The sequence below is a fragment of the Phalaenopsis equestris genome, unplaced genomic scaffold, assembly GCF_001263595.1.
Source record: "Phalaenopsis equestris unplaced genomic scaffold, ASM126359v1 Scaffold000421, whole genome shotgun sequence".
NCBI classification, from domain to species: Eukaryota; Viridiplantae; Streptophyta; class Magnoliopsida; order Asparagales; family Orchidaceae; genus Phalaenopsis; species Phalaenopsis equestris.
This window is the reverse complement of record NW_018164862.1, coordinates 390,299-406,782: the sequence shown is the minus strand read 5'-3', so window position 1 is coordinate 406,782 and position 16,484 is coordinate 390,299. Positions and strand designations below refer to the sequence as shown.

Sequence of the window (16,484 nt, the reverse complement as noted above, 5' to 3'; positions counted from 1 at the left end):
CATTAATTTCTAGCCTCCTGTTGTTCCTGGTGGTGACCATACCAAGGTGTAGAGGGCAGTTTGCATGATATCTAACTCCACTAAGATTGCATAGGTGATCTCTCGCATTGATCATAAGTTTGAGCTTATTTATTCGAAGTGTGCCTTTGTGCATTGGTATGTTGGTGAGGGTCCTTATTTTCTTCCCTACTGCCCACAAAGTCCATGCAAGTCCTTTTTTTTGTAACGGTTCTTCACCGAAATTTTTTCTGCAGCAGGCACTCTTGTGGACTTTTTCCTGCAACAATCACTTCAGAGAATTTCCTACAACAGGCCTTCATTCGGAGCTATTTTCTGTATTAGGCCTACCAGAGCTTTTTCCTGTAGCAGACCTTCGTCTGTAGCCTTTCTTGCAGTAGACCCTTCTTTGAAATCTTTTATGCAACAACACCTCCTCCGAAGCCTTTTCTGCGACCTCCACCGGATCTTTCTTTTTTTTCTTTTTTCCCTTTTTCATTGCAGGTTATATCTTGTAGATTGTCTACTTCTCTTCAAACTCTCATGCATTATGTCCTAAAGAAGCCTTCCGTTTACCTACAGTCACTGCAAGAACTGCATTCAAAGACAATCACAATTAATTAAAAATAAGTTTTTCCTTTAATTTGTCTGCTTCCCTGCGAATTTCCCTGTTGGAGCCTTTCGCTTGCCTACAGACACTGCAGGAACTGCAGTTAAAGACAAATACAGGCTGTCTACTTTCCTGCAAACTCTTCTGTAGCATTGCCTGTAAAAGCCTTCTGCCCACCTACAGACACTGCAGGAATTGCAGTCAAAGATAATTGTAGTATAGGAGGGAGAATTTAAGTTCTACTTCATGAGATCTCCCTTGTTCTTTGTTTGGTGTTTTCAAATCCAAGTTGAACAGGAGTTTCAACTATGTTTTAATTTTAGAGGAAGTGTTAAAAGTTATATTAAAAAATAATTTATTCTTATTGAAAATTATGATGATTAGATTTATTTCCTAATATAATTTTATTTTCTTTCTTATTTTAGGTTTTTTTCCTTGTATTAAATTTATTCGTTTTTCTATTTTAGGCTTTCTTATTTTATATTGTTTTCTTTATCTCTAAAATAATTAATATGAATTGATTAATTAGAGATTTTATGTCATATATCTTTCATTTCATTTTATTTCCTTCTTATTATCTTTTCTATTCTAGGATTCATGTAAGGGATATTTATACCCCATTTTGTATCAATGAATATATTGCGCTTTATTCTGCATTATTCTGAATTTCAACAATAATACTACTTGCAACATGCTTGATCTGAATCCATACTATGAGGAGAGAGAAGTATCAATGGATGAAATTGAAGCTCCCCAAACCATGGAGACTGACGAGAGCGTCTCCCACTCACTAGCAAGACGTGGGAGTAAACCGCGGCTCTTGTGGTCGCGTGAAGGCCGAATTGAGCGTCCCTTTTTTGGCTTCCTTTCTAATTTTAGCTAGTTTTCTCCTTTTCTTTCATTCATTTATAGTCTTTTTCTATGTATGTGTTGTATTAGAGTTTAGAAGAAAGTTTTTGGCAAGAGTTTGGTTTGGACATCATCCGGCGCTCTTTTTTTTTTCCCTTCGAGGACTTTATCCAAGGGATAAGATGGTGTTTCGGTTGTGTCTCTCTCTCTAGGTGATAATCATCTTCCCCTATCCCCTTTCGCATCCTGTTACACCGCTCCCAACCGCCCCTCCCATGCTGCAACCGCCCAAAACAACTTTTTTTTGGCTATTTTATCCTGTTCCTGCTTTGCAACCTCCCTTTCCCGTCTCATTGTCATCCCACACAACCACCTCCATCCTTTCCTAACCTTCCCTCATTACTCGCAGTCACCGACCCTCGCTGCTGCCATCTAGAAAACATCAAGTATGTAGTTTTTCCATTCTCTACCCATCATTCCGATTTGTTGCCGCTTGACTTGCAGCCTATCTTACTGCTACTCCCGCACCGGACAACAATCCTCTGCCGCCCCGCAGTCCACAACCCTTCTACTTAGCTGCTCCTCGTTGTCCCAACCCCCTGCTTCGTTGCCAACACAATTCCAAACCCTTCTTTTGTTGTCCCAATCACCACAACTCATTTTAGCCACCTACTTCCGCTTCCCGACCACCTAGCCGATCTCCACCACTTAGAGACCGAGCCTCAGTGGGAGTCTGTATCATGTTGGTATTAATTTCCCTTTCAAGTGTGCATGGTCGTTACCGTGTATTTAATTTCAGTAATAATATTTATTTTTTCTATTGTAGTTTGGGTTTACTCCGGTATGAGATCTAGGTTCCATATATTTGGTTTTATCTACGAGAATCAAAAAGGCCTTATTTTAGTTATAGTCAGAAACGATCAAATGTGTTCGTGTGTGCTTTCTTTTATCGTTAGTATTTGTTATCCTTTCGATGATGCAACTCTTATATATGAATGGGGACTGTCATTAGGCCGTTAAAACTTGTTGCTTCTATAGTTGGAGTTTGAAAGTTAATCTGCGCGTTTATTACTTCTATTGGTGCTTCTGTTTGTCAAATCTGAAATGTTGCATATATTTTGACAACATGGAGATCATTTTCTTTCAAAAGTTTTCATTGTTCCTCCAATTCATGCTTTATCGATCCTTTGACCTTCTAGAGAAATCAAACCATTTTTACCCTTCAAAACATGGTTCTTCCCGACCTAGGAGGAAGGATGCAACAACATCAGTTTTTTTTTTAGGTAGAAACAATTCTTATTGACCAAAACTGTAGAGTTTAAAACAATGGCTAAACCAAACTCATTTTCAAACTCTTATGGGTCCTTTATGATTTATGACCGAATTTCGTTATTGTTTTCAATTTTAAATTAGTTTAAAATGCACTACGAACAAACAATGATTTCATTTTTAATTTAGGTTTAATTTTCTTACAAACATGAACTCGTGAATGAAGCTTCATCATTGGCTTTGAGATTATTTTAGTTACGAAGACTTCTTGCAGCACTTATTTAGGCCTCCTTGAGGATTGGATACTTCAATGTCTTGAGTATTCAACTCAAAAATTCGAGTATTTATTGTTTGATCTGTTTTTTCTTGAGTTTTATATAATTTTCCTGGTGTTTTGTAATTTCGCTACCTGGCATCATTTGTTAATATAGTTACCCAGGTTTTAGCTGTCCGATATCTTGTAGAATAAGGAAGCGGAAGACCAGCTGAAGTTCTTCCAGGGCTGCGTTGCTGCTGCATTTTCAGAACGCGACCACTCCTTAATGGAGGTTATAAATCTTATTTTATTGTCATCTAATTTTATGAAAACAGTCAGACTGTTCTGCTTTTTATTTGCATTGTAATTTATTTCAACTTTTCAGTCTTTGAAGGCCAAGGATTTGGTGGAAGCTATGTCAGAGAAATTAAGAATTTCCGAGGAAAGGTATTGTTGTTCAAAGGATCAAAATGGTTCCGGAGTATTTAGAGGGGTTATTATAGTCTCACATTTTGTAAAAGACCTGGTTGAGTTCCTTGAGAAGTAATTGATGATGTTTTGCTATTGACTGATTGAAGAAATATATTAGACGGAGCAAATAGCATGCACTAAGGGAACAAAGAGATTATTGTTAAACAATAATTATGAACTATCATATATCAACTTCTAATACAATCAGACACAATGGTGATGCTTTTCACTGTGATCAAATAGAGAAATTATAATAAATGGAACAAAATATATGCATGAAAGGAATATTATAATTCCGATTGATTTCAAAAATTTGTACACATTGACAGAGTAGAGGAGCTTGAATCAGCATATTGCAGTGAGAAGGAATGTCATTTTGCTTTAAAGAATGAGCTGGGTGAACTAAAAGAGAAACTTGAATCCTTCGAGAAGGTCTGAGATCTCATCACTTAGCAACATTTTAATATAAAGCTAACTTCTTATTAGATGCGTCATATACTTTATGTTGCAAGGCTCCTAAATTTTAAGGCTCCTAAATTTTTTTCCAAAATTTTTTTCCAATTTTTTTTTTTTGACCGGCTATTCCTTAAAAAATTGCTGTCAGGACTTTTGTTACTGCAATATTGATATCCATGTCCACCTTAAATTAATTTTTCCTACTTGTACTCATGTCAAGAGAAGGAAACATGCTATTTTCTTTCTTGTCGTTATTCTTAGATAGAACTTAAGCTTACTGAAGGGAAAAAAAAATTACAGAAGATCTTCAGCAACCAACTTACCTAAATGACAAAAACTGGGGTGCTAAATCAGCCTGCTTGCCAGCATAGTTGTCTTGGCAACCCACCAACTCTTACTTTTTTTATGGCTTTTGTCCCTACTATTAAATAACACATTAACTAGAGTCTGTTAGGAGCATTGATAAAGCAAGCTACCTTGGAAGACAAACACGAGGAAGGTAATTGCTTGGTGTCAAAAATGGTTTGGAAAGCATTGCGTTAAGATGCACCATATTTAAGGGGACTTGTCACATCTGAGCTGCCATTGAAGAGCAACAACAACTTTCTTCACGTTACCTTTATATTTAAAGGAGTTTGACTCTCCAAGAAAGGTTAACTTTAGATTTCTTTGTACCTCCAGATCATGTAATCATCTCAATGAACTCCAATCTATCATTTTAATTTCATAGAAGATGACTTGTCATTGGATGCATGAATTATATAACCAGAAAATCTTACGGGACTGTATAAAGATGATGCTAACCTTGTAAAACATGTCATGAACCATATTTTGGTGGGTTGATGGGCACAACTGGAAACACTCTTACAGAATGGTAGTTTTTGACACTGTGATGGTGCTAGCACACTCTAAAAGGGAGATTAAGAGGTCTTGTGGTATGAACTCACAAGGAAGCTAAACCTAAGAAAATGATAAGGTAAATAATCATGTTGTCACTATCCATGATATATGATTAAGAGCTTCAAAAATGTTTTTTTCCGGGTCAATATTTTAAAATGTAGATTAAATTTTTCATAAGTAATTACCCTAATGTTGCACGATCATTTTCTAGGGACTTATGACATTATATCATATTTTTTATAACTATATTTAATTACCCCACTCGATCTTAAGAGAGAACTTTTGATTAAGACTAGTTAGTAACTACAATGTGCTATAGTAGTAATTTTTTTTTTTTTGATTTAGGGTAAAAATCTACCACCTTTAGCTTAAATTGGATGGTGGGGGAAGTGATTTTGAACTCGATCAAGATATCATGATTACATCATATCAGGTTGTCATGAATTCTAGTTTGTTTACTCATGAGAGGTAGTTGACCCATCCTAACTGTGGGATCCTTGTCAAGAGACATGTGTTACATTGTCTAAGAGATCTTGTTGACTTGTATGAATTTCTTTCTAGGCGAACTTTAGCTAACAAATAGTTTTATATCCTATCAAGTGGGCTCTATAGTTCAGTACTCAAGGGATTTAAAATGTGTAGTAAATGTTAAAAACTTCTTACACACTCCATCCAAAGTCATAATTTTTTTAGCCTTTCCCAAATCATTCCAAGGCCAACCTTCTCACTAATTCAAGCCAAAAAAAATATCAATATCTTTATGAGCTCAAAAAATTTATGCCTTGTCCTTTTTTGAGAGAGTTTTTTTGTGCTAGTTTGAGTCAAATTTTTATAAGGCAGTTTATATTGCAAATAAGACAATCTATAGATTTTGTTCTCATTTTTAAGGTCTTGATGGTCTGATTCTAGGTTTCTCATAGTCATAAGCTCCTATAGATAATTATCCCTCCTTATGGCAAGAGAGAAATTTCAGTTGTAGTTAAGGTGCCAAGTACATAGCGTAAGTAATAATAATTAATTTCAAATTAAAAAAATTACCACCATTTGTTTAGGGGCTGTTTGAGATCAATTTTTATTTTTTTTATTTTTGAAAATAAAAAACAGGAAACAAACAGAAAAAAATGTTTGTTTAACTGTTTTTTTTTTAAATATCATATCTATTTTTAAAATATTCAAAACAGATAAAGCATGTTTTTACTATTTTTAAAACACATTAAACAAGCCCGTCTCTAAACACATACTATAAATAAGATTTCAAAAAATGCCCGTCGCCCGCTAGCAGTCACCAATTACCGACCTTCGCTGGCAGCTACCCCCCGCCGGCCGCCGCCGCCTGCCGGCCACGGCTACTCGCCGACCTCTGCTGGAAGTCACCCGCCACAACACGCCGTCGCTGCTGCCATTCACTTGTCTCCACCCTTCGTAGTTGTCGGCCTCCTCCGCCAGCTGCCACTCATAGTCGATAAACGCTTACCCCCTCCCCTACTCCGACAGCCGTTTGCCTCCACCGCTCGCCGCCATCCGCGTGCCTGGTCTTTTCCTGCCGTCGCCTCTACCCGCCGTTGCAGCCACCTTCCGTCTGCCCCTGCCCTCCGTTTGACACTACCGACACAGGTAATGATTTGTGTTGGGTAGAACAAAGAAGACATCATATGCGTAATTGACGGCAGAACTTAATACTAGAATGTCACGTGGACCCAACCATTTTATAAAAAAATATAGTTTTCATTAAAGAAATAAAAAATACTCAACCAAACATGTTTTATATTTTTACTTTTAGAAACATATAAATCATAACAACACTAAACACGTTTTCTAAAAATAGTAAATAGAAAAAAAGAACAAAATAAACTAAAAAAAATTGAAAGTGATTCCAAATAGGTCCTTAAAGTGATTAATTGAAATGATTATGAACTCAATCAAAATTCCATAATTAAATTGTTTCAGATTGTCTTGGACTTTCCTTTGCTTAATCAACTGAAATAGTCAACTTAATTTAATAAAAGGATTCTTTTCAATAGTCATGAGTTGCATCATTCATGATGATCTTGTAAACATGAGGTAAATGTATGTATAAGAGCATATCTTATGTCGGCCTTGAAGGGTTTTGTGTCTAGTAAATGAAATATATAATTCACAACTCAAGGGGGCTGAGCCATTAATGAGCATTGGTTTTGGTCGTGATTATAATATAATAGTGTCATTTTGTAGTAAATTATTCTATCATAGAGCTCTTTTCATAACCATTACTTTTTTGTGGTATTATAGTAAAATCATGTGGATTGAGAGGACAAGTTACATCCTTCCTGACATGCGATATTTTGAGTGTGATTGTAGCAACATGTTTCATATAAGACTCTTTATGAGTTTAGCTTGTTCTTAAATTTATTGCATTCAACAAAATGTTGTGGAGGGTGGATGAATTTTTATCTTTGCTTTAGATTTAGTAAAATTTCTTTTGAATGTTCTTAGATTTATAATATATCTTTATAGATGAATTAAATTAATGTGTCACACATTAAGGGGTTGCTTGGGATTATTTTTTTTTATTTTTGAAAAGAAAAAAAAAAGTGTTTGCTTATATGTTTTTTGCTTTATCTTATTGTTTATTTTTTTGAGGAATAATTCTATTTTTAAAATACTCAAAACGAAAATATGTTTTTGTCTATTTTTAAAACACCGAAAATAACGAATCTCGCAGCCCCCGCCCCCCCCAACCCCAACCAACTAACGCCTGTCGCTTGCTCTCGCTAGTAGATGGCAGCAACCCACCGTTGCCGCTAGTCCACTTGCCTCCAGCCAACACCCGTCGCCGACCCCTGCCAGCAAATTTTAGCCACCCCCTGCCGTCGCTCGTCCATCTGCCCATGGGTAATGCTTCATTTTGGGTGGAGCAAGAAAAATGTCATATATGCTTTGAGCAGCAAAGCTTAATACTGGAGTGTACGTGGACCTAACCGTTTTGTAAAAAATATAATTTTTTTTTTTAAAAAAAACCCTACCAAAAATGCTTTATATTTTTTATTTTTAAAAACATATAAATTATAACAGCACCAAACATGTTTTTTTAGAAACAAAACAAAAAACCAAAAAAAAAGTCTAAAAAAAATAAAAATAAAAACAGAAACTGATCCCAAAGAGACCCTAAAATTATGGGAGGAGTAATTGAACATATTTTAAGACATGTGTCGGTCAACTTTTTGAAACATGATACAAATATTTTCTCAAAAGTAGTTTGTGTTTATGTCGAGCAGGTCTACTATGGAAGCTATTCATTTATATAGAGTTTGATGAAGAAGTACAGAGAGAGTAAGTAGGATTTACAGATGATTTTTGTTGATTTAGTAAAGCTTATGTTAAGATTCCAAAAGAAGTTATTTGGGAGTTCTTGAAAAGAAATGTGCTGATACAACTTTTATTCAAGACATTAAACTTATGCATCTATAGCTATTACTTGTGTGGTCGAACAGAAGGAGGATTGACGAAGTATTTTCCTATTTTAATTGGATTACACCAATGATCAATTTTATGTTCATATATTTTTGCTTTAGTTAGGATGTTCTTATTGGACATTTATAGGAGGATGTACGCCAATTTATGCTTTTCGGCGATGATATCTTTCTTGTGGATAAGACTAGGGAAATAGTTCATGAAAAATTTAAATTAAGGAGGTCAACTTAAGTCTTAATTAAAATTGAATATATCCGTGAAGGGGTTGGTGTAGCTCCGTCGGTACACAAAATTAGAGAAAGTCATCTTATATGGTTCGGTCACAATAAACATTGATCATTTGATGATCCAGTCAGGAGAGTAGATGTTTTAGATTTTTCTTATATTAAGAAAGGTAGAGGTAGACCTAAAAGGACTTGGGCATGTTGTGTAAAAAATGATCTTAATTTACAAGAATTATATGAAAAATATGACAATAGGACATAATGGAGAAAAAAGATTCTTATAGCCGCCCTAGTTAGTGGGTTAAAGACTTGTTGTTGTTGTTGTTCTTAAATTTATAATATATCTTAAGAGTCTTATATCTGTAGATTTGAGAGCATTTTAAAAATTGAATCTCCAAGTGTGGTCTTCTGTTAACATGGCTTTCATATGGATAACATATTTGAAGTATTTATTTTGATAATTGAAATTTTTTTGAAGGACTCTCATTGTTGCTATTTTTTGTCAATATGACCATCATCAATATATTTGAGTTGTTTTGGATTTTTTCAGCTCCACGTACTTGTAGAGGATCAAATCCATGGTTTTTGTCTGATTCAAGTTGGTTTGTGTGTTTATCATCTTGTAGACTCCGTGGTCTCTAGCTCATATACAGAGGACCAGGTCTCTTGATTAATACTCTACAGTCTCAAGATTTAAGGTTTGTATTTTAAATAGGAGCTTATAATAAGCAAGGCAAAAATGATTTGAAAATTTCTTTGAGTCTTAAGTCTTAGTTTGTAATGATGTCAATTTGATTTATTAATTTGAAGGCAAGCATTCTATTTGTAGATTTGTCGACTTTCATTGATTGAATCATTTCTAAGAAGGTTTGGAGTAACTGAGCAAGACTCACGACTGGATGAATCATTTGAGAATATTGGGCACTACAACTTGTTGATTAGTTTGAGTTCAATGGAAAGATCACACACATTTTTCTTGAAATAGCCTTATCTTTCTAAGGTGTTTTTACGTTTCTTGAGCCAAGTTAAATTTGAATTTAACGTATTTTTTTGAGAAAGTGCCAAAATGGGCCCTTGACTCTTTGCAGTGAGCAATTTAGTCCCAGATTTTATATAAGTGTCAATTTATGATCCAAATTTTTGTAATATTGGTTAGAATAGTCTTCAATGGGACCTATTTTTAACCCCCCTTAAGACTATCCAAGTACTAATTTAGCAATTTTATAAACTCTGGGGCTAAATTGATCCTATATAAATAGTCGGGGGACTATTTTAACACTTTATTTTCTTATACTTGTGATATTTTTAGAACTTAGGTTCGAACATTTAGCTTATTAGTAGAGCACATTTGGGTAAGTTTGCTCATTTATGCAGTTTTCTTTAATATTATGATTGAGCATTTAACTCATTGTTTGAACTGATGTTGACAATTTGAATTCATCTTATGGTAGCATGCATGATATTCTCAGACATTATATTTGAGCATTTAACATGATGGTTGATTCACATGTGGATAATCTGGGTTTTTTTCATGTTAATCTGTGAAGCATTTTCAAATTTTAGATTTAATCGATTTGCTCACTTGTTTGAGTATTTGTTGATGTCTGGCCTATTTGGGTGCATTTGCATTATTTTTGAAGCATAAAAAAAATTAAATTATTATATTTCAGATAGAATTACATTCTCAAACTGCTTATTTGACATTTAGTATGCTCGACAAATTTCTACTTTTTTATCTTTACTTGATCCTAAAATATTGTATCGGGATTCGAGATAAAATTGAAATTAAGAACCCTCGACTGAGTTTTTCTGTTGGCATGAATATCAACGGGGTATTTTCGATCATTTTATTTCTTTTCATTTGACCTTGACGACTTTAAGTGGTTGTTTGTAAAGAATCAAGTTTGCACTTTGCATGTGATTTGAGTTTATCGGAAAACATGATTTTGAGATGTTGAACCATTAAGATTTTCTGTTTTATAATTTTACTTACTATGAATTAAAGTTTATGATTGTACATCGTAAATATGATTTTGAAGAAGTAGAACAATATTAGATTTTATTTTGGCTTATAATTTTATTATTCTTAATACTTATTTAAGAAAAGAGATGAGTATGTTATTATTTATAAGAATGAATTTAATAAAAAATAAATTAATTATTTTCTTATGAGGAAAAAAGATCGTAAAAATGGTAAAGCTTGTAAGGTTATCAACAGGGTATTTTAGATCATTTTATTTCATTTCATTTGACCTTGCCGACTTTAAATGATTGTTTGTAAAGAATCGAGTTCGCACTTTGCATGTGATTTGAGTTTATCAGAAAACATGATTTCGAGATTTCGAACCTTTAAGATTTTATGTTTTTTACATCATAAATATGATTTTGAAGAAGTAGAACCATATTAGATTTTGTTTTGGCTTATAATTTTGTTATTGTTAATATTTTATTTAAGAAAAGAGATGAGCATATGATTATTTATAAGAATGAATGTAATAAAACACAAATTAATTATTTTCTTATGAGAAAAAGAGATCGTCAAGAATGTAAAGCTTGTAAGGTTATCCCAAGTAAAAATTTAAGTATCTAATATCGATCATCAATTCTGAATTTTAAGATGAGAAGTTGGAAGATAAAAAATACACAATGAAACATTGTCATAAAATTAAATGGGCATCTAAAAGATAAATAAAATTATTTTTATAAATAAGCTTCAAGATTTTATAATTTGAGATTTTCATGAAGAATCCAATTCTACGTGGGATAAAGTAATAAAAAATATTAAAAGAGTGACAAAAGATGTAGTTGAAGAATGAAAAAAAAAACTTAATAAATAAAAGTGATAATTATATACAGACCACTTGAAATATTGATATTTACAAATTAACCACCATGTTGATTTATTTCAACAACCGAACTGATATATCTATGCGCGCCACGATCAAACTATTGAGAATTTGATTAAAGTAAAAAAAAAATAATTGGGGTTTTACCATGAATTATGATATTTGAGTGAAAATTTGAAAAATGGATGAAAGAGGTTTGTTGTTTTGCAAATAGCAAGTTTCAGATGGTTTGTATGTCATTGCCTATAAATAAAAATAGTTGGTGATGAGATAATAATGTGAAGTTGAGATAAAATATAAAGAATTTTGTTATAAAAATTGATTTAAATGTAATAAGTCAAAATAACTAAGAAAAATATAAGGTGACTCGTAGGGAATTTAAGAGAACAATTTGTGATGCTAATAATTCTATTTTTTAGTGATCTTTCTAATAAATATGATACTTAATAGGCTGAAGTATATATGTATAAATTAGTCAAACAAAGGGAAAAGAAAAGAAATATTTAATTCAAGTAAAGTGTATTAAAGATGAAAATCAAACAGTGTTTTTCATAGAGAAAGATATTCGACATAGGCAGATGATATATTTTGATATCTTTTCAATGGAGATTTTGAAAATAAAATCGACCTCAATGATATTAATATCTTTAATAATAATAAAAATTCTTATTCTTACCGTTGAATTAGTAAAAAGGAAGTTGAGGAGGCTTTAAAGAAAACCAAGAGAGGAAAATCAACAGGACCTGATGATATCCTAATTGATGTGTGGAAATATTTAGGAGATTTAAGAGTTTATTGGCTTACTAAATTTTTTAATATTATTTTAAAAAATGAAAAGATGCCTAAGGAGTGGAGGAAGAGTATTTTGGTTCCCTTTTTTATGATTAAAAGGGATGCATAAGAGTGTAAATTATAGAGAAATTAAGTTAATTTGCCATACACTAAATTTATGGGAGATAGTAATTGAACGTAGGTTAAGGCACAATACCAAGATTTCTCATAATCAGTTTAGATCCATGTTGGGCAAGTCCACTATGACAGCTATAAATTTATTGAGAGGTTTTATGGACTAGTACAAAATAAGAAGGATCTACATATGATTTTTATTGATTTAGAAAAAAATCTTACGATAAGATTCCAAGAGAAGTTTTTTGGAGGTTCTTGAAAAGAAAGGTTTTGAATTAACTTGTATTGAAGTCATTAAAAATATGAATATTAGAGCTGTTACTTGTGTTCGAATAGGAGGAGGATTGACCAAGTACTTTTTATTTCAGTTGGATTACATCAAGGATCGACTTTAAGCCCATATCTTTTTTGCTTTAGTTGTGAATGCTCTTACGGAACATTTACAGGAGGATGTACCTTGGTGTTTGTTTTTCGCTGATGCTATCCTTGTTGTGGATAAAACTAGAGAAAGAGTGCAGTGAAAACTTAAATTATGGAGGTCTACATTAGAGTCTAATGCTCTTCATTTGAGTATATCTAAAACTCAATACTTGGAATGTAATTGTTGTAGTAGTAGATCTAGTGGCAAAATTGTAACAATGGTTGATTGAATCATTAAAAGATGTGAATGTTTTAGATATCTTGGGTCTTTTGTTCGAAGTGGTGGTGATATAGATGAGGATGTTATTAGTAGAATTCAAGATGGATGGTTGCAATGGAGGAATGCATAGGGTCTATTATGTGATAGAAAAGTGCCACTTTGACTTGAAGGAAAATTTTATGAGATGGTGGTGAGACCTACGATGCTTTATGATGCAAAATGTTAAGCTTTTAAAGAGAAGTATAAAACTAAGTTAAGTGTTGCTGAGATGAGAATGCTTAAATGGATGAGGGGCTTGACATTTAGAGACAAAATGCAAAATGAATGTATCCGTGAGTGTAGCTCCAATGGAAGAAAATATTAGATAGTCGTCTTAGAGGATTTGGTCCCATTAAATGTTGGTCATCTGATGATCCAATTATGAGAGTAGATGCTTTAGATTCAACTTATGTTTAGAAGGGTAGAGGTAGACCTAAAAAGACTTGGGCATGTTGTGTACAAAATGATTTTAATTTGTTAGAATTAAATGAAAATATGACTCTTAATAAGATTTAGTGGAGAAAAATGATTCTTGTAGCTGACCCACTTTGTGGGAGAAAGGCTTGTACTTGTACATTTTTGCGAGTTATTTATTTTCTTATTGAAGGCATTGATTGCAACATGCTAAAATAAAAAAAAAATATATAAATTTTGTAAAATTTTAAAAAGGGCATTTAATTCTTTCACGATAAGAAAAGTATGTTTGATTAGATGGAGAAAATGTGTTAGCAGTTATTCTTTGATTACACTTTTTAAGCTTATTTACTATATATTTGTCACTATGCTTGAGTTTTGTCGACTTAAACTTATTAAGAAATGGAGGATTGAAATTGAATGGCAGCTTATGATCCTACTTTATACCTAGAGCGATTTTTTTTGGAGAATGCGTGCATCGTATGGATTGACTTTTGGTAGTTTTGGTTTTTTGGGTTTACATATATTTTTTCTTTTTTTGGGACATTTGTGTGTGTTGTACCGTGTGAGTAGGATGCTTTTTTGGGCCCTATCATACAACCTATATGTATCTTTTCTTTATTAATATATTAGCTATTGAGTTTTTTCAATATATATATATTATGATGACATCGGCAGCGGGCTCTGCTAGGGTTTCGCCCGATAGCGATTCCCGACGTTGAAACTATCAGCTTCACTCCTTTTCTGCATCGTCACCAATGACGACGATTTCACGTACGCTCGCAGGTCTTTTCTCTCAGTCGATGATGTAGCCTGGCGACGTTTGACTGCTCGCCTTACTCAAAGACGACAACAACTTCCTTTTCGCATGTCGTCTCTAAACAGATGACGCACCTGTCTGCTCGCATTCGCCTTCCTACCTGACAGACCACATCGTCTCGCAGTTTGACGCGCTCGAAGTCTGCTCGCATTGCCTCGCCAAGCCGCTCCAGAATCTGATCGTGGTCATCTTGCCTGTGGAGATGGCCTCGACACTCCGTTCCTATGCCACTGCCCTTGTCAGTGGCTTTAGTAATTGTATTTGTGTCCCTCTTTCAGGTTCAGAGCCTGGTTTTGGTATCGGTAAGTCCTGCAACATTCCACAATCCTTCCTCGAGGCTCTTGAAGGTGGTGGTGATCACACTTTTATTAAAAAACTTGATAAAAAAATTGGGAAACCCGCTTTTTTTCTCTCTGAGGTTGAAACCAATACTCTTGCGTCTTCTTGGCATTTTACTCTAGTGGGAAAATTCCTTTATGGCCCCCAAAACTTGAGATTATTCGGAAAGATTTTGATGCTAAAGCTATTGGGTAGTTGAAATATTGACTTACTTGACGGCCGACATATCCTTATTCAGTTATCTCACGATTCAGATAACGCTCGTATTTTTTCTCGCAAGGTAATCAAGACTGACAATCGTTCTATGAAAATCCTGATGTGGACTGTCGATTTTGATCCAATGGCAGAGTCCCCTATCATTTCTGTTTGGATAAAGTTTCCGGGGTTAAAAATACACTTGTTCAACTTGGAAATTCTCTACTCCTTAACAACTGCTTACGGTATGTCTTTCAATTGATAGTCCTATGCTTGCTGTCACCAGACCCTCTGTGGGTTGTGTGTTAGTTGAGAGAGATATCACTCAACCAGCTCTGGATGATGTATGAATTGGAACCAATCAAAACAGGTATTGACAAAAGGTTGAATAGAACCACATTTTCCTTATTGCTCTCATTGTAGTATGTTTGACCACAATTCTACTATTTTCTATCGCTTGTATCATCATCTAAGACCGAATATTGTTAAAGATAAGCAACCTGTTCAAAAATCTATTCATATTAAATTGGGGGTGGACGTCTTGCCACCTACCATCCTTGCTGAGAAGGTGCAACCCAATTCTCTTTCCAACACCGTGTATACCTCTGCTTATCTGACTGACGCTGTTCCTGATGAAGAACATTATGCACAAGCAGTTCTACCCTTGGATGCTCATGCTTTTGAACACTATTCCAACTGCTGGTTTGGAGCATGTACTTTGGACTTCCATGAAACATCTCCCCATACTACAAGTATTGATCAAAACGTGTCTATACCACTCATTATTATTGAAGAAGACCCACTTACATACCAATACACACAAAAGTGTTTTTTTAATCCAATAAAAGATCAGCTGTTACAACAAGTAGCTGTTTTCAATGTTCAACATCCTACACATGTCCGACACACTTTAGATCAATCCACTGATTAGACGAGCCAGTTTTCGGATGGGAAATGACAGGTCTATTCCAAGAGGAAGAAGAATAATGGAGGCCGACTCGAGCTCAAGAACTTATTGGGCGATACATTGGTTACTACTGACAATGACATTCATCTTACCAATTTGTTAGTTGACTCCTTTTCTAGAACTAGAGACAGAGGCATGGCAAAATTGGGTCGCTCTCTAGCTGCTTGATGCTACGTGATTTGATATTTTTGGCTTTTTGGGCTCTCAAGTATTTTTCTGTATTTTCTCTTTTTAAAAGCATTTGCATGTGGTGTTTGTCGTGTGTGTAGGTATATATATATATATATATATATATATATATATATATTAAAGTCAATGTTCTTTTCCTTTTATATAATTAGTTTGTTTTTGTTTTGGTTTAAATGTTGAGGTTCTTTTTTGTCTAGTTTAAATTCAAAGTTTTTTTTCATCTATAGCTTTATGCATACATATATGTATGTACATTATCTATAGCTTTATGCATACATATATCTATCTATCTATCTATCTATAGCTTTATGCATACATATATGTATGTACATATATGCATGTACATTTTTTTTTGAAAAGCCCAAGGGCTGATTTTATTGAAATAGAAAAGATACATAAAAGTTGTTTAAGAGGGCCCAGTAGATGCACCATACCCATACTATACCAAGTACAGTACTACCCCAACAAAAGATACAAATAAATTTAAAAAATTTAAAGCATGCAGAAAACAAGTAGCTAGGGACGAGCCAGTTTAGTCCTGCATCTTTCTCTAATTTTAGGAGCGGGGCCAGATAACAAACTTTGAAGTGTTGTGTCATTGTCAGGAGTAGGGCTGTAAACGAGCCGAGCTTGAGCGAGCTCAGGCT

At 34.0% G+C, this 16,484-nt stretch overlaps 1 protein-coding gene across 5 annotated transcripts in view; it reads left to right on the top strand.

Annotated features, from left to right (window-relative positions):
* The window catches only part of LOC110027241 (ankycorbin), a 125,752-nt gene that overhangs the window by 35,268 nt on the left and 74,000 nt on the right, over window positions 1-16,484 (top strand). For all 5 annotated transcript variants that reach the window (XM_020728582.1, XM_020728581.1, XM_020728585.1 and 2 more), the window contains 3 exons: window positions 3,190-3,273; window positions 3,367-3,428; window positions 3,782-3,884. In XM_020728582.1, coding sequence (XP_020584241.1) covers window positions 3,190-3,273; window positions 3,367-3,428; window positions 3,782-3,884 — 249 coding nt within the window. The remainder of the gene's footprint in view (window positions 1-3,189; window positions 3,274-3,366; window positions 3,429-3,781; window positions 3,885-16,484) is intronic.